The sequence below is a fragment of the Pholis gunnellus genome (assembly GCF_910591455.1).
Source record: "Pholis gunnellus genome assembly, chromosome: 23".
Taxonomy (NCBI): domain Eukaryota; kingdom Metazoa; phylum Chordata; class Actinopteri; order Perciformes; family Pholidae; genus Pholis; species Pholis gunnellus.
Window position 1 is genome coordinate 7,843,654 of NC_136550.1, and position 22,516 is coordinate 7,866,169.

The 22,516-nt window shown below is 42.0% G+C and overlaps 1 protein-coding gene across 1 annotated transcript in view; it reads right to left on the reverse strand.

Annotated features, from left to right (window-relative positions):
* The window catches only part of LOC306714295 (adhesion G protein-coupled receptor L3), a gene marked incomplete at its 3' end in the record, with an annotated part of 114,640 nt that overhangs the window by 32,662 nt on the left and 59,462 nt on the right, over positions 1-22,516 (reverse strand). The window contains exons 7-12 of the mRNA XM_079184282.1: positions 22,285-22,470; positions 20,267-20,305; positions 12,049-12,232; positions 8,016-8,138; positions 6,312-6,517; positions 3,731-3,907 (exon numbers count right to left, since the gene is read on the reverse strand). Coding sequence (XP_079040408.1) covers positions 3,731-3,907; positions 6,312-6,517; positions 8,016-8,138; positions 12,049-12,232; positions 20,267-20,305; positions 22,285-22,470 — 915 coding nt within the window. The remainder of the gene's footprint in view (positions 1-3,730; positions 3,908-6,311; positions 6,518-8,015; positions 8,139-12,048; positions 12,233-20,266; positions 20,306-22,284; positions 22,471-22,516) is intronic.

Genomic DNA, 22,516 nt, shown 5'->3' on the forward strand with positions numbered 1-22,516 from the left:
GAGGTGAGAATCATCAGCGTTCTTAGCAAAGTCACATTCAAGTACACCCACTCTCACATCACTTGCTCCAAAAAAAAAACCCTGTTTGCTATCATTCTGTAAAGATACAAGAGACATATAATCTCTCACACGCAGCTGCCGTCTGCGAGTGCAGTTTTAATTTGTTTATGTGGCCAACGGCGCTTCTCGGATTTTCGGGATTCAGTCAAAGGCATCAGCTCTCTGGCTGGATAGCTCAAAATTAGCTGAAAAAAGGGCTTGAGTGGCAACACAGGCAGCGGTGACAGCGCTTGATGCCCTTGTGATCACCTAAGTGGCGGTTACCTGATTCCCTGTATCCGACAGATATCCTTTGAGTGGGTGCACTTCTGAAAAGTAGCAGGCTCGAGTTGAATATTTGACTTTAATGAGTTCTTGTGAGCTTGACACTTGAAAAAAAGATTTCACAATTTGTAATTTGAAAAAAGGAGGAAATTGCATTACCACTAGGGCTCTAAACATCCTCGGGTACGCACTAAGCAGATATTCAAACATCTACAACATGTGAATTGAAAATGATTCTGAGGAACTAATTGACTTGAAACATAATTAATCCCGATGAGACACAGTCTGTCTAATAATCTCATATACAGTACATTCGAGTTCAAGGGATTCTTGTGAATATGAATCGGCGTGCCACGATTTCACCTTCTCCACACTCACAATCAAAGACGGGTTGAGCAGGATTACAAGGCAGTTATTGTTAACGGGTATATTTGTGTACATACATTAGTTTTGTGTCACAAAAGTTTAGTGAGTCGACCTCGGAAATCTTAAAGCCTATGGTTGGCAACTGATCTAAAGACCATGAAACATGTCAGGTATGATTATAGAATTATGTATAACGATTTTCATACAATCACATCTCATTTGGAGAAAATCCAACATCCAAAAATAAACTTTTCCACACAGGATTGGTATATTTTTCTACTAGATATGAGCTGGAATATAAAAAAACACATTCGTATTCTGCTCATCAAAACTGTTAAAAGCGTCCAAAACCATGCGGCAACTTCAAATCCCTGTGAAGGACAAAATGACACCGGTCATAATGTCACGCGCACAAGTAGGGGCATTTTGCCACTTCTAATTCCTATGAAGCATGTGGCACTTCAAATGCAATCTGAACTTGGTGCTAAAAATGCAACACGAAGAAACGGAAGACAGCTTATTAAGCTGCACATAAACATCCCTGAATAGAACACTATCATCATTCCCGGCGAGCGTGCACACGATCCATCGACCAAAACAACAAGATGAAAGATGATGGTGATACTGTAGTGAGCATCTGTCCTCCGAAGAAAATTGTAATTGCAGCTTGCCTATCTTTTTTTCTTTTTCTTTCAGCGATGCCACTGAGAAATAAACAAGGTTAGAATATAATCTGTTGCTCTGAGGGTAATGAGTAATAACAATGCAGAGATCAGCGGTGGTATGTTGTGTTGCCATGGATACAAAAACAGATAGTCTCCTCAATTTATGAAATTTTCTCTCTCTCCGCCTCTCTCGCACACATTCCCGCTTTTCCCTACATTCAGTGTGTTCTCAGATACAACACTGTGACAGTTTGGCAAATGAAAAGCCCCCGTATCTCCCCGTTCAGTGGCACCTTCCAACAAGCGGGCTTTTATAACATCCAAGTGGAAAAGATAAAGCATAAGGGAGGGAGGGAGGGGGGGGGGGGGGTCGCTGTCAGTCAGAGCTGAGGGTGTAACTACTGGCCACTTTCCTCCGGTGAATGCAGTGCAACAAGCAAGCCAGGCTTTTCCAAAATGTTAGGGACTGGCTCGACTGAAAGCGCTCCTTTTACTGCTTCCTTTCTTTCTGCTTTGCTTTCACTGCGTGAAGGATTCCATTCTTCGCAGGCTCCCTCTCTATTCCAGACTCGGCTTCAGTCCTGCAGAGAACTTAGTGTGTCCAAAAAGTCACGCCGCCGAGTGACAAAATAGTCGTCTTTCTCTCCCGCTAGAAGAAGTAGACCATATCGCCCCGAGACCTTCCAGCAGAATTGTAGACTGTGCGTATGATAGTGTGCGATTGGGTTCGAGCATTGGGACTGTGTGAAAAATGAGGGATGGAGTCGGATTGCGGGAAAAAAGGGAAGGTGAAGGATGGACTAGTGGTTGTGTTTTTCCCCCACTGATTCAGAGGAGAGGTTCTGGAGAGAGATGCTATAACAGATACCAAGAACTACTCTGCTCTGTCAGCAGCAAGCTCCTCAGACTTCCAATGACAGAAATGATTAAGCTGTCTGTCAGCATCACAACTACGGCACAACTTCTTCCCTGACCGGCAATCCTCCTTCCCTTTCCTGTCTCAACACACTTTTACTGGTCTTCTCTCCCTTTTGTATTTTTTTTTTCTTCCCAGTAATCACTGCACACAAATCTCACAGCCAACTTACAAAAGGTTGTTTTTTTTTCCAACTTCCATTAGCACCTCCCGATGAATTAAGCTAAAGCACTTCACATTTACATTCACACTTACTGTACTCATTTCATTTTGTCTCTGCGTTTTACCCGGAAGGCAAAAAAGCAAATGGTGCACTGAGACAATCCTGCAAATTGTGTTCCTCCTTTCTGTCTTCACATAAACAAATTAAAAAAAACACATTCATGCATTAATAAAGAGGGAAGATGGAAAAGGCTTGGACTCAAAAATAAATGTTGATGTTAGGTTTCAATCCCTTTATACAAAAATATATAAATGTGGCTGATAAAGTACAATACATATACAAATATGTACATATACTGTATATATATTTCAAGGAAAATTACTTCATTGTCTTGCTGATAATTTGTGGAGACGATAGATACCGCTCAGTCTTCTCACCTACAGTGAGTCCTGGCAGGAAAGCAAGTCACCTTCCCAAACTGACTATTCCTTTAAGATTTACATTCAGGGAACATAAAGTCCATTTCTGAATATTTGATTCTTAGCTCAATGGCTGCCTACAGTATACGTTTGTACATTGCTCAGCATAAAGTGAGACATGGTAAGATATCAACAAGACATTTGTTAGATTCGGTTACTTTACTACACCAAAACTATTCCTTCCACAAAGAGAGGTAGTTAAAGAAACGGTAAAGACATATTTCTATCGTACATATCAACAGAAGTATGTGTTCTGATGTCATATATGGACTTTCAAAAAGGTTTGAAGGCAAAAACAAAATCATTACTCATAAAGCCAACGTGTAAAAATCAAACACGCATCGCACGCTGCAGCTCTTAAACAGCTGCGTGCACAAAACACTCCACCCACGGGAGCCAATCTTATATTTGGGCTGCCTCGCACATAGGACTTTTAAGGTGGCTGCGATCAATACACACTACACACTGAAAGGGTCACTGTTTAAAATCATATGAATAGGGTGCGTATATTGGCACTTTAAATGTTAGTCTACAAAGTGCTGCGAAGGTTCAAAAACACTTATTCTATTTTACCGTGTGAACTAAAAAGCAAGGGAAATATAAAATATATATTGACAAACAGCCACTGCTATACAATGTGTCACGCCGCCTCAACCTTACTTTTCTTGTCAACCTATCAACTTGGAATGGACTGGCCGGGTAAACCATAATGGACGAATGCATTTTCATTCCTCTCAAATGCATTTGGTGAATGGCACATTTTGGTGGATACATTATGTCCTTTGAGAAGCAAAGAATAGGAGAAGAGCTGGCCTACCTTGACGTCCACATGGGCCATGAGGACAGCAAAATTGGTGAGATGGGTACAGGAGCATGTGGTGTGTGTCCTGTTGGTGCCGAGCAAGCGGCAGTCCTGCGTCGACCAGTGACCAGTCATGGTTTTCTTGGAGTAACTCCAGAATGAGCAGTTGGGGTTGAAGTTCTCCTCAGATTGCTGTTGGAGGGCGAAAAAACACGAATACAAAAGTAGAATCAGACGCCGTAGAATGAATAACAGGACGAGATACAGCATTGTCCCCTCGCTAAGTACAACACAGGGGTCTGGAGTTAATCACATACTCGCTTTGTCCATTTCTACCTTGCTTTGTTTGCAGAATAAACATCAAATCAGGTTCATTTTTTCCCCGCACTGCAATCTGTATCCATGCTAAAGTGAATAGCAGGTGGTTTTTACTGACAGCATCAAGCAGCCCCATGCCTGTTTTTCATTGTTTTTTGACCTTTCTCTTTAACTTTCACTGCATGAAAATTGACTACCCCACTGTTTAATGGGCACCACCGCTGTCTGACGGGCTACGGCCCTAACGACAAGCACAGCTCCCTGCTAACTCGCTTGCCGTTTTATAAAAGTCACCCACGACCACTGAGGTTGAGTAACACACGAGCACAACAAAACATAACTGCTGATAAATAGAAACATCAACGGCCTTTCCCTCTCGAGCCCAATTTCTTTTGTAGCTTCGGTAACAAAGAAGCGCACACTCGGGATCCTTTGCTTTGTGACTCACAGCTTCCAAGGTTAAACATGTCTGCTGTCTTACTATTAACACCATGAGGGGCTGTAGTTTTTCATAGTTTCACACTTGCTGTAGGGTAATTAGTCTAATAAGGTTTATCCTCTGTGAATGTAAATTTGCCGCTGACTGAGTTCACCCTTCACACATCCAAACCCTGCGTAAAATATTCCATAGCAAGGAGATAGGATGACGCTCTGTTCCATTAATGGATTTAATTGGACCCATTAAGTGGTGAGGCAAGGAAGCAAAACAATAACTAGAGGACACATCATCATCCCAGAAGACTAGTGATCCAAAACATCATGGTTGAGAAGGGGACTTAAGTGTGGGAAGCCCGAAAAACAGGAACCCCCGCTTGTTGGGAGAGTTTCGATAACTACGGTTTATTTTCAAGGGCAAAGTTGAAGTCCACTCAACATACCTGAGATACATATTGATACCTTTTATTCTGTCTGGGGAGCATCACGCATAGACTCAGTTGTGCTAACAATGTTCTCTATGCAGGGGCAACATTTAGTTCACACAAATGAAATGATCACAATCATCTATTTGTCTTTGATTTGTAGAGCCAAATATAAGTCAAGCTGAGATCAAAGCAGTAATAATACAACAATAGTGTAATGTAGTGTAGGCCAAATAAAATGAAAAGAATACGGGAATGTTCTCACCTGCAGCAACGACCAGTTAATCAAAGTGTTGTCTTAACAACACCTCTGTCTGGTTAACCAGTTTACCAGAGAATAGGGAGCTTTTGATTCGATACACCAGAGCGCTGTATGCAAAACATCAATATTGCATCCAATCAAATTTAATTCATTGCGCACGTTTGGAATCATTATTATTATATGATTAATTGTACAGCCCTCGGTGTACACAAAATGTACTCTATATGTAAATGATGTATGTCTATGTCACTTCAGTTGAAATGACAATACAAGCAGCGGCTCTCTTGTTACGAGCAGAAGAGGCTACAGTGCAGAAAACACACTTTTCCAAAAGGGCACTGTTTTATGGAAATGACTTGATCGGAGCAAGGAAAGGGTACGAAAGCTCCAGCGCCCCAACATTAGACGCACAGTAAAATGACTGAATCTAGGATCCAAATTCCAAATTGCACTTAAGGCAGGTGAGTCACAGCAATAACGGCGCCGACATTGCCCCCTGACATTTTCCCGTCATTTAATTTCGATATCCATCAGCGCTCCTCCTCTCACTCTCTTTATCCCTCAGCGCGCTGTGTACTTTTCCCGCCGTTGTTTCTTCCTTCCAGGTCCCTCCTACACATGAGACCCGCCGCAATTCTCCCATGGTAGTTCAACATCCTTGATAATCGCTGAGGGCGCTGTTTGTAGACAAAACAGGGATATTTCGAGGGTGGCAGAGTGTGGAGAAGATAATGGAGTCAAGAGGGAGAAGTTGCGACTCCCTACAATGACTAAGCAGCCTCGAGCGAGGCTCAATATGACTGATATTTGTTCAAGAGATCAGGCTGGTATTTGTTCAAACTAATAAACAACAACATGCATCTCCAGCATCACCTTGTGAGCAATTTCTCACACCTCCCATCGAATATAACGTCATATTAACTTAATTTTCTTCGTCTGAAATGGGATTTCTACATCTTTTGTTGCACTTCAGGGATAGAGAGAATTGTGACGAAAGGGTTCTATGAAGGAGGCGCATCCGATATGCAAGTGTTCTTTTTGTGTGAAAGTAAAGTAGAAAGAGACAAAAAGCCCATTAAACGCAGACACAGTCACATCAAAGGACAAACAAAGCACGTCTCAACGGAGACACACAACTCAAGAGACAGAACATTACCTGTAGATGTCGAATGGTAAATATGACGGGGTCAGAGAGGTAGACTTTGTTAGAGTCCTTGTTGATGGCCGCTGTGATCACCGGCGAGTTGACAATGACGGAGTAATTGGTCGCCATGGCTTCGCTGCCCAGCTTCATGCTGGCGTTCTCCGTCGACAGGTAGACCCCGATGTGTTTGTACAGCACGAACGCGATCCGAATCTCACCTGCAAGAAGACCAGCAGGGGCAAGTGGTCAGTCTTCCACAAGTGACAAGTGAGTAAAGAACACCCGACATGGCCAAAAGTATGTGGACACAACATTAAACCATTGAATGATTGTTGGACAGACACATTAGTTAGAAAAAATGAGCTGTAATAATTGACCCATGTTGCTTCTTGCCTATGATAACCTTCAACCCACACTTGGCTGCTTGATATACAGTAGAAGTAAATGGCATCAGCCTGTGGTGTAGTAGGGTAAAGGTAGTTAGAAGGAGCAGAAGGTGCGCCCTGCTGCTGTCATTCAAAATACAGAACCACAAAGCTAGAGGCACACAATGTATATTAAATGTCAACATTTTCTTTGTATGCAGTAGAATTTTAAAAAAAATGTCTCAAGTGGAACTAAACTAGGAAAAACAGCCCCAGACGCGAAGAACACAACATTATGAGCAAAGGGTCCACACAACATACAGTGTATTGCTGTTATAATGTGACAACAATGTGCTAATATGCTAGTTATATGGCTTGGATGCTATTGGAATTTGGCAATTTAAGCAACACTAGAGAAATACTGTGAATAACCACTCATTTGAAGCTTTGTGAACAGTTTTGTGAAGTAAAACAGACAAAAAAAGAGACTAATGTCAAGGTTGTAGAAATAGTTTGGTAAGAAAAAAAAGAGAAATATTTTTATAAGTTATTTTAATTCAGCATACAAAAAAATGTGGTTGCCACTCATCATTGAAAAAGCCGAGCATTTTTCTTCTTATTCATGTCTTTCTCTCTTTGTCTCTCACACACACATCTCCTTCCTCTGCTGCTGCCTCAACATTCAGCATTGATATGAAAGAAAATTCCCTCCCGCTGTGACTGAGATCACTCACTCAGATGAAAAGAAAACAATTAGGGTGCTATGGCACCGGATGAGGGGGAAAAGATGCGCCACCCAGCTATAACGATGCGCGGCTGGACATAGACTTAGTCATCCAGCTGAGAGGGACCGGGCGCAGCTTGACTCGATTCCGATTTGCATGGGCTGATAATATAGTCTAAAAATGGGGCTGTATTGCTCCTGGAAATAGCTTTGTATTGTGTCTAACTGCCTCATTCACAGTTTAGAGGCAGAGCTTGAATGTAATTCTACAGCCAGGGTGGTGTTTGGAGTCTTAGAACGATCCTAGTGCTTTATATGCAGCCCAACAAAGGACGTGGGTGTCAAAATTGAAAGTAATTTACATGCATCAGGAATGAAAAACCTTTGCAGCTCCCAACGCAATATTACAGCAAGATAAAAAAAAAATACCTTTTGATTTATTGCAGTTGATACACCAAGTAATACAACAGTATTGCCGTTATAGTCGTGTCAAATTCTGCCTGTTACATTTCTGTTATATTACAGACATGAATAAGACATAATGCACAGACTCTGTGTACAAGGCATGAACACACTTCAAACAACAGGGGACAATTAAAAGCAGATTCAAAAGTTTCGACGACTCACCATTTCTTCCGTGCTGCTTTAGCGTGTTCGCCGAGAGGTGGATAGAGTTGCCCTGTCCTCCCGTTTGTGGGAACTTCAGATCAAGCAAGTTCCCATCTGTGCTCATTCTTGCCACCTCCAGTTCTTCACACAGACGGAAGAAACGCAAGCATCGGCAGTTAACAATCAATACGTTTGATTTGCGTGACACACGATAGACATAATAGACATGCAAACTGCTGCAGGCTATACATTGCACAGGCACAACGGTGCACAATATTGGAGCTGAGGCCTTACAGGACTTTTCCACATTATGGGCGATATGGTTGCCCATACACTGACTATATAACAAACAATAACAATGTTCAGTAACTTCAACCCTGACAAAAACCCATCCTTTCAACATGCGGTAAATGCCATAACAGAATTGTAAAACAATAAAAGCGATCAGGCTTTGGAATGAACCTGACCTCCTTATGACTTATTTGGTATCATTGCCATTAGATACAGACCTATAAAACTACAACACACAGCAGCCTATAGCAAACATCTACAATCACTTCACTGATTTCGCAAGTCATTCTCCTATATTGCTGGTTGTATTAATCCAAGCATCTCCAACGAGCACTAAATGCAACACATCCTGTCTTGATTCATGCAGCAGAAGGACTGCCTCCCTCTCAACTCTTCTTATGAAGGGGAGGTTTGTGTTTTCCTACAGGCCTCTTAATCAAATGACAATCAAGTGTTCAGGTGACATTATTTCATTTTAAGTTCGTCAAAACATCTTCATTTGAAAGAATCTTTTTCTCGAGAGGAGCGGAGAGCGCAAGAGATAAAGACCAGCTCCGGAAGACGAGCTCACTTCTGTGGCGGCTCAACAGCTGTTGTGTCTGAAGCGAGCTCCTAATTTATGGTTCAAAGACTACGGCGTCATACCGCAGAGGAGAAGGAGCTGCTGAGAGGAGCCCAGCTGAAATAAAAAAAAAAAGCTCATTCCATCGGAGTTATTATGGTATGATACAATTCAGTTTGATTCAAGCAGTCGAGTGTGCTCTAATCTGGAGTACGGGTGACCTGCGTGAAGTCTGGGCATTCCTAAATGTCACATTAACTCTCAAAGCACTGAGACAAATCCACTGATTCACTGCGAGGCGGAGGTACAGAAAAGAAATTGCACAAATGGCAAATTCCAAAAGATGAGGTGAGCACTATGGACTTATACAGGGGATAGGAGTAAATAACTGAACTGCCATCACTGCTGTGGCAGCTCATTTGTACACTCGGATGACGTGTTGGGATTTCTTGGCCGAGCTCAATGAATGAGTGAAGTCTAGTCATCAGATTGAGGTTTCCTGAGAACCAGCGGAGACTGCAGGAAGTGTCTCTGACTGAAATGTATTTTTTACCCTTTTTTGTTTTCTTTCCACAAAAGGTGACGTCATGAACAATTCCATTCAAATGTTTCGGGTCGGGAATAACATTCAATTTCATTTCGGCTCCCTTCATCTGCTTGAGAGGGTGATTTCCGACCGCGATCAGTCCAAACGTTTCACGGTCAATGACACCGCATTCGCCTTCTGCGACGCCAATGCTAATGGCGGTCATCTCTGGCGCAACACAAAAAAAACCTGGCTGGAGAATCTCAAACACAAAGCCATCCATGTGTAGGAAAACTTCATCAAGCCTGATAAGGCATTCAGCTGATGATCTGATGTCAGTGGGCTATGACACCTCTGTCTTTGCTAAAGGTTAGTGCCCACGGAGAGCTACAAAGAGGCCACATTTAATCCTCCCTTTGTATCTGTATCTTCTCTCAAGAAAAAGAAAAGAAGAAACCTTTGTATTAATGTTCTCTTGTGCTTTTTGCAAAGGCCAGGGGGTTTTGGTGATACATTCCTATTCGACTTAGCTAAGACAATACCCCAGATAGCTCACCATTCCCTGGATTCCAAGCCTGCCGTTTGGAATAAAGAAAGCATTTTTCTTCTCCCTCTCTAACTCTCTCTCCCCCGTGTGGTTGTGTAAAAGAGCTTACGATGGGCTTCAGGGAATTCCTTTGATGCCGCAGTCGTCGCTGGACCCAAAGGCTATACCTTCAAAGCCCGTCGAAATAACACGCTAATCGGCAGAAATCTGCTCATGAGATTATCATGCGGAGAGTGAAGCACACTCCCGCGCAGACAAAGCCCGAGACGAGCGCATGCACTGTGACGTGTAAACACAAACACAAACACAATGGGTGAGGAAATCTCATCCTTCTTTGAAAGTGAAGAAAACAGATCTCATTATGAGCTTAAACCTAAAATTGGAGCGAGGCTTCCGGATTCATTTTAAAGCAGGAAAAAAAACGGCTCGTTGAGAACGTGTAACCAGGTGCAATGAGCCACAGTACACCTGCACACACACACAAAACCCGTCACTTTACATGTAATTCATTGTGAGAGATCAATAATTAGCTGCTGCGGTGATTGCTGATGTTTAAATGGGCCGCCCCTTGTCTTCATTTAACTACCCTGCATGGCATGAGGGATTGCAGGGGCCAACTGGCTGGAAAAACAAAACAAGCCGAACTAACAGCGAGATGAGGCCTAGTAAACGTGTCGCCGGCGCATAATTACCCAGAATACCACGATGCGCTGCAGAATCTCACTCCAGTTGAGCCGGCATCGTCTCCTTCCCCGCTCTAAACGAGCCCAGAATCTCCTTAATACCCACATGAATTGTGTGCCAGATACAATAAAAGCATTTTATTAATTCTCCTTACGCTCGCTTCCTTTTTAGTCTGTAGACCTATATTTTTAGGTTGCCATGGCAGCAGGATCTTAGAAAAAAAAAATCCCCACTTCTTTTGAGCGGAGGTCGATACATCATAACAACTATTTTTTTCTTAATTCCTCCGTGCCCCACTCGCCGCCCTGTGCAAAAAAAAAGGGTTATTTAAGTCAGATTTATTTCGTGCTTTTGTAAATGGCTCTCAATGTAAACGGCAGTTTTAATAAATTTGACTTTTCAACAACTGATGTATCCAGTTTATAAAAGCTCAACGAGGGAAAAATATTGACGACAGTTGTTCCATTATCTGTGCTCACTTGGTATTTATACACTTAATAGTGAGCACTGATCCCTGATCTGCACAACTAGTGGTTCATTCTGGCTAATAATTAAGTATAAGTACAATCATTTGAGATAATTGATACTTTACAGCTGACTGCCATCAGACATAAGCAGCCCTGCCAAAATGTAACCTCCTGCAAGGGAGAAATAATTAATCCAGCGACCTTCACACTTGTTCCAGCGCCTCAAGAGCACCCGCTGTCAATATGATAGCGCCGTGGATCAATAGCTGTATGGTGAACTTCGTAACCCCTGTACAAATGGCAAGACCAGGATGAAACACTTCAGACACATGAGGGAAGGGACCACTGGAAAAACAAACAGAATAGCTTCCAGTTTTCTAAATATCATAATTGACAATGCAGAGCCAATAATCTGTTTCTCAGCAGCTTGAGAAGAAATTAACTTAACTCAATCCAAGGTGGTGTACTCATGCAGACAGACCAAATTAAAGTGTGATTTGTTTGCTGGCATATCATTTTCATTGCTTTTATTGGAAAAAAAAAAAGGAACAGAATTCCAGATCTCTCAACCAAATGACTTCATCAGAATTTGATCCATTACTTCCAATTTAATTTGAAAAGAACAGAAGAGCCATTTCATTAGATTATACTGTGCCATGTACAGTAAGCGTGCGAGGAACCACCAGGAGCCGGAGGAAGTCTCTCGTCTCTATGCTTTCAACCGGCTGGACTGGAAGACTGAAGCGCCAGAACAACATGGTCAACTCGTGAAAGCCCGAAAAAACATTTTGGCCTTTAGTGTCCAGTTAACAACCTTCTTAGGAATCCATTGGGTGCCATTTTGGAACATGATTCAGTTTTTTCTAAAATCAATATGAAAAAAAAACAACATTCCACACATAGTATTCTCATATGTCTTAAAGCTAATTACAAATTTACAGTAAATGACGATTGCCAACTTTGCTTGTACTCACGGATGTTGTCAGTGTTCTCTTGCACAATGTCGGTCTTCAGCAGGTTGTCAGCCAGGACAAAGGCCCCTTGCTCCACAGTGTCCAGCAGCATGGTGGCGGCCCGCAGCTGCTCGCCTGTGCTCAGCTCCCTCCATGCTGCCTGGGCCTGAGGCTGCAGCAAATTGTTGACCGTCTCCACCATGGCCTGGGGAGTCCAAACCATTGATTTAGTCAACAGAAGCTAAGCTGGCCTGGGACCGCTGTTGTTTGACATGGTGATTTGGTAAACGGTGAGAGTGAAGGAAGTGAAATGAGAGTTCAGGACTGAAAAAGAAACAAATAACATCATCCTGTGGGAAGGAATAAGCGTGACGTGTTTGTTTTTCTTTCTTCCCATTTTGCATTTCATAATCATCTTTCTACTGAGTAATTTCATGACCTTATTTCCAATTCATTTACAAGTTTTGCTTTTGGCCACGGAGCGTAACTGGTAGCAGCAACACCTGAATCTGTAATGACATTGGATGTGTCGTTAAATTGCTTCTGTTACCGCTTCCCTTTATCTGGACTACAAGCGGAATTAATCATGGAAGTGAATCAGAACCAATGCTTACAAGACTAGAGGCCAGTTCTTACATGACTTGAGCCTGGAGTCTTTAATTGGTGTGATTAATGTTCTTCCATGCAGACAATCCCAATACACAAAAGCACAGCAGAAAACAAAGCAACATTGAGACATGCCAATGGATGGACAAGGTATTCGCTGGTAGCAACGATCCTCGGCTATTCAGCTCACATCCTTCCTGCATAAACAGCACCGAACAACTGCTGTGCCCTCTCTAATCTCCTCACAACAACGCCAGAGCCAGTAAGCAAGGAAGAAACGAGAACATTCTCAAGACATGATGAAAAATTAAGAGCTATTAAAGATTTAAAAATGCCAATGGCAAGATTTATGAATGGAATACTAATTGGTCAGGCAAATTAATTCATCCCCAGTGCCACTGCACTGAAGAGCAAAATGAGCCTGACTGCAACTGGAATTAAAAGTTATTTCAAAGCCATTACAATACAGTAGGTGGTCAAACAAATCATGAATACACAATATCAATAATGCAGCATAAACATACTTATAAGGTCAAACAGCGTGATACTGACATTTCTTTGCAAGGATCATAGTGCGTTATAAAGAGTAAAAAAAATATATTTTGACTTTAGTGTTGACTTTAGCAAACACTGACAACTCAGTTACTTAATTATATTATAGTGCCTTATAACAGTAATTGTAATACATTAGGAAGACACTATATTCTATAATAATTATGGGAATTATAATACAATATGATCCTGAAAAAAACACTTTGAATGAGTGACCAGCAATTATGATGCAACATTAACCTAATAATAAATCATGAAATGCTTTATGTGTTAAGATTATTGTGAATAATAATTCCATTAGTTGTACAGCTTATAAGTATGTATATAATGCATTATAAATATAAAATACCTTATGTGTTATGATTACTGTTATCAAGCACTTTTAATATTTCCGAGTGCTTATAATTACACAGTACTAACAACAGATGATAACTCATAAGTATGTGTGTAATCCATTATAGACATGGGCGTCACAGAAAGTGTTTTCCAAACATTTCAGAAGAAATCCCAAAAATTGGTTTGACTTTTGATTCTCCATTTGCACTTCTTCAAAAGCCAGTTGGGTTTAGTTAGATTCATGATGTGTGTGAATAAAAAACAGGGGGTCTCACTACAGCACTTCTCTCTGAACTTCGCTTAGATCCCCTTTTTGATCAATGGATTATGAAAAGGAATAAGAGTTTTAGTATGACTCAAAATCCGCACGGGGATGAAGCCAAAGGCGATAAGAGACATCATGTGCTCTAGTGTATCAAATGAATTCTTGATCAAAAGACAGAAAAAAATAAGAAAGCTGGCTTTACCAAGCAACTCGTCACTAATCATAAGTGTAATGGACCCCCCACAATTACTTCATAATGTTAAGATGTATGTTTGTTTCAAATCGCTGCGATAGCAAGAGGAGACGGAGGACCGACTGTATTCAACTCACTGGCACTGGATGAGAATTTCAAACAGCACCAGCTGGCTTTTCCTCATTCAAAACATACCCTGCACACATTAAGCCGCCCACACCCAGACACCACCACACACACACACACACACACACACACACACACACACACACACACACACTGTGAGAGACTGACGCAAGAGTGAACACACACGTCTGCACCTGCTAGTATATGAAAAACATAAGACAAACTCGCAGGCACATGCACGTACACATGCACACAGACAGTCTACCAACTTTGATGTAATTATTCATTATCTGCAGCCAATCTACAATCACACCTTTTGACATTCTGCCAGAGGCAGAGGTTGATTCACTCTCAATTAAGGAGCTCTTTTTCTTCAGGCTCTGACACTTTTTTCTTTTCTTTTTTTTCCTTTGTTCAACACTGCAAGATTTTTTTTCTCCAGCACTTCTTAAAACACTGAAATAATGGTTATTCGGGGGAAAGGATGGATGCACTTGCAGAGGAAGCAGTCTCGCTTCTTCGCATGCAGAAGAGACGTACAAAAAACAACAACAAACAAAGCAGAATAATAGCACACCCCAAAGACAGAGGGATGGGGTCAGAAACTTGATGAGGAGGGATTATACGATGGATAATTGATAAACAAGAGTGAATTAAACAACTGAGGGCAGGTTCTACAGTATGTATCAAACGTTTGTATTGGAAAGGTCGTTTTTCTTACAGGCCCTTCAGGCATGTATAACAACATCCAAGGAAATGCAATAAAGCTGATATTCACTAGTGCATCATTTGGACATGCAATAGATTACCAAATCACTCTGATGCAAATTATTCATTACTGGTATTAATATGCGTGGAGCATGCCGATTTTCCCTCATTCAAACTAGAGAATGAAATTATGATATAACGACTGGAGAGTAGTGTCTACATGTTGGAAACCAGTATACTTTACAGACAATTACCTTAACTTGAGCTAGACTACACATACAATATAATGGGGGGAACAAAAGAGTGTCTTTTGGTGTTTATGATTACAAAAAGGAAACTATGTGTTGCCTTTGCTGCAGAGGAACAATCACACTGCACTTCTGTGTTATTACTTTGTGCCCCTGAGAGTTTTGTTAAGCTGTCTATGTTGCCAAAGATCACTGGAGCTATCATTTAGGACACTGTCTGGGACATCGGGGCTTCTACATTTTACAAAAGAAGACAAAACTGTGACATTTTGGGATAAACTCTCACTTGCTTTCTTGCAGACAGTTAGATGAGAACCTTGATAACAATCATGTCTGTACGGTAAATATGAAGCTAAAACCAGCAGCCAGTTAGCTTAGCATAAATATGTTAACGTGGATCAAACAATCAGTCAGTGTTGTGGTAGTTAGTGAGCTTTAGAGGTAATAAGATTAGGGAGGGAAGCCGTTTCCCCCATTTCTAGTTGATGTGCTAAGCTAAGCTAGGCTAACTGGCAGCTGGACAGCAAGACAGAAAGCATTTTCCAAAATGTCAAACTATTTCTCTGGGGACACTTCAAAGCCAAAGGAAACATGTGTTCTATTGTTTCAAAAACAATCTAGTTTTGTAGCAGTTCTTTGAGCCACTCCATTGGCAAATTCGCCCAAATTCAGAAGGAACATAATCTTTTAACTTATTTAAAAACCTGAAAACCATTCAAGGTTTGAATGCATAGTGTCTATATGGGGACTTTTCTTGGCCGGCCTCAATGTTTTTAAATGTCAGTGTTTAAAAAAAAATCCTAGTTATGACTCTGATGCCAAATACATGATATATGTTGCCCTCCTAAACTTATAAGCAGTATGTATGTGTGTACAAGGTGTGTATCTGGCCAATCGTTCAGGACAAAAACACATCATTTGTCTACTTGGTCCATCCAGGTAATGTAACTCTGTGGCCTTTTGGAAGATAGGCTTATTCATTTTCTTGTGAGGCAAAGATGAAAAAGATCGATACCACGCTCATGTGTGCATGGTAAATATGAAGCTCCAGCCAGCTGGCGGTTAGCTTGGGATGTGCAGCCAAGCATCACATCGCTACCATCATCCCAGTCTGTGCAGGTGAGACGGGACGGTGGCTGGCTGCTACTTTACTGTTATTAGCACACTGCCACTCCATCTGTCAAATGTAGCAGCTCAGTCTACTGTAGCAAACTCCCAACCGCTTTTTTTTTTTTTAAGCTACATTGCATTCCTATGTCGAAAGAACGTAAACCAGCAGAAAAAAACACAACAACTACATTTTGCTTTCTGGTACACGAGGTCATGCTAATCGTTAACTGGACTCACTGCTGGAATGTTCAACTTGGAACAAGCGTGATGACTGGGCGCGAAAAAGCTGCAGTGCACAGGCCATTTACACCAATGCAGACGGAAGGAAGGGAGAGGTGGACATTAGCGTGCGCTTGGCAGGAGTCCAAGCCAGCCTATGGTGTGTGTGCTTTTATCTGTGTGCTGATTGATGAAATGAACTCTGGGTCTGGGAAATTGATTCTGGCGGAGGCTGATCCTCCCTCTCTTCCCTTTCTGGCTTGCTCGTTGGTCGGCTTTCTGTGTACACCCGTTTCTCCTCCCTCCTCCCATCCTGTTGACCAGTTGGCTCCTCTCTCTTGTTTTCTCTCACTGACGTTGAAAGCTGATCTCAAAGTGTGTGTGTGTGTGGGGGGGACGGACCATTTCTGTCTTTCTTTTGCCTGTTTCATTTGACCTGCTAGCCAAAGCAGTCTTTGAAAATCTCTGCAACCTTCACGTTTAATATTTCATGAAACCTCCCCCCTCTTGTAAGTGGGTTGTATCTGTATTTGTGAGTTACTGAGGGATTACCATTGTGTTTTCTGTCTTAGGTTTAATCGTTTAAGACCCAAATAGCAACCCTTTATGTATATATAAATGGCAGAGAGAGAGGCAGACTCTAAGAGACTTTTAAAAAGTGTTAATTCCACAGCACTAACTCCGTCAGTACAATAATCAGACAGCAACCGTGATGTCACGATGACCACGTCCACTTCATAAAAAGATAGTCCTCTAAAACTCAGCACTTGGCTGCTCTGACCTTCATTTTTTTTTAACAGAAATACAATTTTGTAATCGCCAATTATCTACTTATTCTTCCGTTCAATGAAAAGCTAACTTAACATTTCCGACACAGATATGTTAATTGAAAAGCCTTCCAGTACCTAAGGGCATGCTTTCTCTAGTTTCTGATTGGCTTCTAATTTGAAACCCCACACATTCAGTGTCCACTTAAACCTAAATATGTTCTCACGCTACATTTTACATACGTGTGACATAAACATGAAATCCTGAGTGCTGGAGACATCCTTCTCTCTCCACTTTGAGCAGAAACGCCTCACACAGACTATTCAGACAGATGAAGAGGTCTCGGTTATGAGGATGTGGTTATCTTCATCTTTTCACAAATTGACTACCAGGGAAATTTGATCATCTCGTTACATTCTTGAGCGAGGAGCCTCCCCTCGTTTCGCCTGCTCTAAGGTCATCCTGCGCCGTGACACTCCCCCCTAGTCATCTTTGCAAGGTGTCATTTTAATGAGAGGCCGGAAACTCAATACCCTCCCTGCATCCTGAGAATTCACACTCACTTGGCTCCCACTAAGGCACAAGATATTAATTTGTTTTATTATGTGTTGAATATGCATGGGTAATTTAAATGTAAGTCACAAATCTTCTGCTTTAAAACTAAATAAATGGCAAAGGAAGAAGCCATTCAAAGCTAGCGTGTTTGACTTTAGCTGCAACATGGAGGATGGACATAATCACAGTAATTGGACCCATAATGTCACCGCCGATAAACAAGCTGCCATTACTATAACAAAAAGGCACAGAAGACAGGCCGCTATTTTCATCATGTTTGTTCGAAATCAAAAGGGCACAACAGAGAAACATTCCTCCAGGGGAACAACGGAACATAGGGAGTTGCTAACTATACAGTACGCTTTGTAGCTTTATCAAGGCCAAATCCTTTTGGGTGGATTTAAATTAGCTACGACATGCGGCAGATATCAAGGTTTATGAACAATCAAGAAAGACTCAGAAGTCGTCATAATTAATTATTGTTTCATCTGCACGGGATCAATAGAGGCAGGGAGATTGCTGCAGGTTGAACAGTTTGTGAATATGTAATTGAAACAGCAAATGAAGCCGCTCCTATTGAAACTCCCTGATGATACGAACACGATGAAGACCTCAGTACCTTTTCAAGTCAAGTGTCATCTCGTTTTTTCATCTTGTGTTTACCACTTAAGCGAAATAAAAGCCCTCAATCAAGGCGAGACTCACTCATCCTCTCATTTAGACCTCAAGCCCAGCACTTTATTTTGGACTACGTCCTCCTTCACCACAACCACACCTGCACTCACACAATCTGCCTCCCCCCCCCCCCCCCCGCCCCGCCCCCCCCAAGTACTGTCGAAGTCTGTTTTCAGCACCGTCTCTGAGCAGAGGGACAGCAAAGGCAGGTGCGCCTCTCATTTGCTTTGTATTCCTCAGCTAATCCCATTTAGAACAACCACCAGGGCCCTGTTGGAGAAAACACTGCCCAATTTCCCTAATCAATGAAAGTCCCTCAAAGGCTGGCAGCGTGTGCAGTCAATGCCTGTGTTTACCTAAGGCCACAGATGTTGCTCCATTATTCCGGTTCGTCAAGTGAACGCTCCGCACTGTTTGTCAACCCAGCGAGGGAAACGGATGAGAGGAGGAGGTGCACAGCCGGGTGGTGTGTACAGTCTTGTATGGTAATGTGCACGACTACATCCTCAGCATACACTACACCGTGGAAACCCAGATGTAGCCGTAAAAGCAGGCAGAAAGAGCAGATATTCACGGGATGAAATAACTATGAGGTTGACATTTTCATTTTTTTTTAGGGACATCTGGTGCTAATATACGTTCAGTGTGTTTCGTGTCAATTAGCATATGTTAGCATGCTAACATGCGAAACTAAGATGGCAAACATAGTAGACATTATACCTGTTAAACATCAGCATATCAACATCGTCATTTTGAAAGTGTAAACATTTTTGCACCGAGCCCTGAGAATTTGGTCGACAGTGGGAGAGTCCATGACAGGGAAGAATGTCATATTTTAGAATTTGGCTACCCAGACAATTGGCATTTGTTGGCAAAAACAAAGACAGAAATAGGATACCACCAGCCTTATCCTCTGAGCAACTCACACTCACAAACCCATCTGCACATGTGAACGCTCAGCCATATGAAAGCATTCCAGTTGGATGTCATTTGCACAATCACATGACTATCCACAGCAAAGTGCCTTCTGACATGCCTCGGAGGAATCGAGGCAAATACAGGTTGCTTAACATGAGCGCTGCGGAGCATAAATACAAAACGACATCTGCCTATAATGTGCAGGTTTATTGGAGCCATCTGTATGGCAGACATGGATATCAACTTATTCCATAGTTCTCTTGTCAAGGTAGAATACTGATACTGATGGCGGCTAGTGTGTCACCCCAGGCATAACAAAATAACTCAGTAGCCAGAGAAGTAGCTGACGGAAGCAACAGACACCCCCCTAAATTAGGACACACATGTATTATGCATCAGGGGGAATCATAACATGCCATGACTTTGGCTGACTTAGTAGTTAGAAGTTGAGTTGCTGGTATAATGAGGTCACTTCTTTTGGCGCTTAAGCATGTGCAGAGAAATGTAGGAGTACATTACATCTCATTGAGCCTGATTTTTGACTGATGCTATCCTCTTATGCGGGTTATTTCACTGGAAAGCAGATGGGATGGTTTAAGGGTGTTTTTGTTAAATGATTGAGACCGTGGAGAAAACCCACAATGGATACATGGCATTTGAAAATATAGCAATGCTCAGCCTCATGCTGAGGCCAAACATATAAGGGGGGGGGGGGGGGGGGGGGAATATCACGACATACTGTATGCATGCAAGGTACAATGATGACATATGACATGACTCTTAAATGTTGGTTTGAGACACTGATGTTCACTTGGTAATGCACAGTGAAATTTATATATATATAGTTCTTTCCACCTAAAAAGGTCAAACTTCAATGATATGGTCAAAATGTAAATGACGGTACAGTTTCCACAATGATGGAATGGAAAGTGGGTACGGGGAAAAGTTTGGTCCAAATACCTGAACATAAAACCGGCAAGAGCGCTCTCTTTTCTGCAGCTGCAACCCAAAGGAAATGCAAATAGTTAGCAAAAGGTCATCATTTCAAACAAACCCACTTGAATACATTTCCTCTGTTTGAAGTAGAGCGTTGAGAGTAGTGAGAGGAAAAAAAAAAAGCATTTTACTTTTGCAACAATCACTTTCATAAATTGTGTGCAAAGTATTATATAAAACACGTGAATTATACACTACCGGAGAAAAACACTTGTGTGTTAATTAGCACTGAAATGAGACATGATAGACATTTGGGAGCATGCCTCTGACACTTTTAAAGTTTTTTTTTTTTTGATCATTTATATTTTTCACTTTAGAAATTCTATGAGAACTCAGGAGAGCTATTTATGTTTTGAACCTCTGCCACGGTTGAAGGAGAGTTAGCGCTGACAACAATTTTGCATACCTGAAAGCTCAGTCTCAAAGAAAGGCTGTCAGCACTCCATGGAGAGGGGATGATTTTAATTGAGTTCTGATACAGGCAAGGTAGCCAACAGTGCTACTATGTGGCTTAACAGTGCCATGCAGATTAGCTCCAAAGGGTACCATCTCCCCTTAAAGGAGCCTCGTGCTCTACATCACAGCCCACTCTTCTGGAAACGCTCCCGTCCGTACCGTTAGCCAGCAACCCCTTTGATCATGAAAACGAAACTGATCTCACCGTTTGCCAACTCAATCCTTTCATTGTCTGCTGGCAGAAAGCATTGCGCTTCGCTATCAAAAAGAAAAAATCTTTAATTCGCTTAGCTCTTTGCAGATTGTGTCAAAAATGATTGAACTCGGGAGGTAAACATCAGCCAGTGCCAGAGCAGAGAGGAAGAAGAGTTCTGTGAGCTCTCACTCGCAAAGGGATGTCACTCGCAAAGATGCCGAACAGAAGGGAAAGATATCGACTGATTTTTCTCCATCGATGCGCCAAAATGCAAGGATGGAGTATACAGTATGTGGAGGACAGAGAATTATAAATCATAAGTAATCCCATGACCTTCTAAATGATTATGGATTTGAAAGGTTTCTTGACAAGAGAAGCTAATGCAATCGCAACCACAGCAGTATAGCCTCTATCTTGAGTGTTCCGTTTCTTTATGAGAAACCCGTTTTTCAAGAGGTATTATAAACTCTAGTTGTCCCTCAATATGGACTTGCTCATCCCAATCCCTTCTGAGGCCTGTTGGCCATCTTTACTGCCTCCCCTCTCCATTGGAGAAAACTGGCACTAAAATCTCAATGGGGACATCTGTGTCTGCCGCGGCAATGAAATAAAAACCGTGCCGGAAAAAAAAACTATCGGCGAACAGGTGTTCATGTTCCTCTACAAGTGAAGCCGCTCCAGCAAATTAACGACTGACATTTTGAATTTCACTAATGTTTGCTTTTCTGTTGGCTGCTCAGCAGACAGAAAGTATTATTTTAGATCGCTTCGCCTGAGTGGCCCTAACTGTGCTCCGCTGCGAATTGGGGAGTAAATGCATTAGATCGAGGTTCGGCAAAAAAATAACTCGGCACTCCCACAGTTTAGATCCGGCCGAATGAAAACGTACCCAGTCTCATTAATAAAAATCAAGTGGCGCAAGGGTCGTGATTTTGACGAGCACGACATATGGATAATATCTTTTAAACTAGATCAATAGCAGAATACATGATACCCGTGTAAGAGGAAATCATTTTATCTGACGGCACTAGGCCAAATAGCAGATCATTAAAAGAATACCTACTGTTCAGTTTTGACTGGATTAGGGTTTTGTGGTAGGTAGGCCTCCAAATTTAAAAAGGTTTCGGAGTCAGATTGAAAAGGCTGACTGAAAGATTGGCACTTTTGAGTTTAATTGCTCACTTAAAATCCCCCCATTATGCCTCTTTGCAACAGGGTGAACAAGCAGGGGAACAGATCACCGTTCCTGCAGGCCATGTTTATCCAGCCTGTTAGTTAGTAGGCAAAAGGAGAAGTGACCAACGAGTTTGGATGTTTCTTCTTTCACTACCTTGTTCAGGCTTCGTGCTGCACTGTCTTTGCCACCTGGCGTGAGATTCCTCAGCTGCACGTCGAGGAGATCCACCAGCTGAACCATGGCCTTCACTGTGAAGGTGATGTCTCCCGCCTGAAGATTACGCTTCGTTTGCTCCGCCAACTCCCTGGCAATGACCGCGGCTGTCTCTCCAGCTTTTAGCTGTGAAAAAAGGACAAACCGAGAGAAACATTTGATGAACATTTAT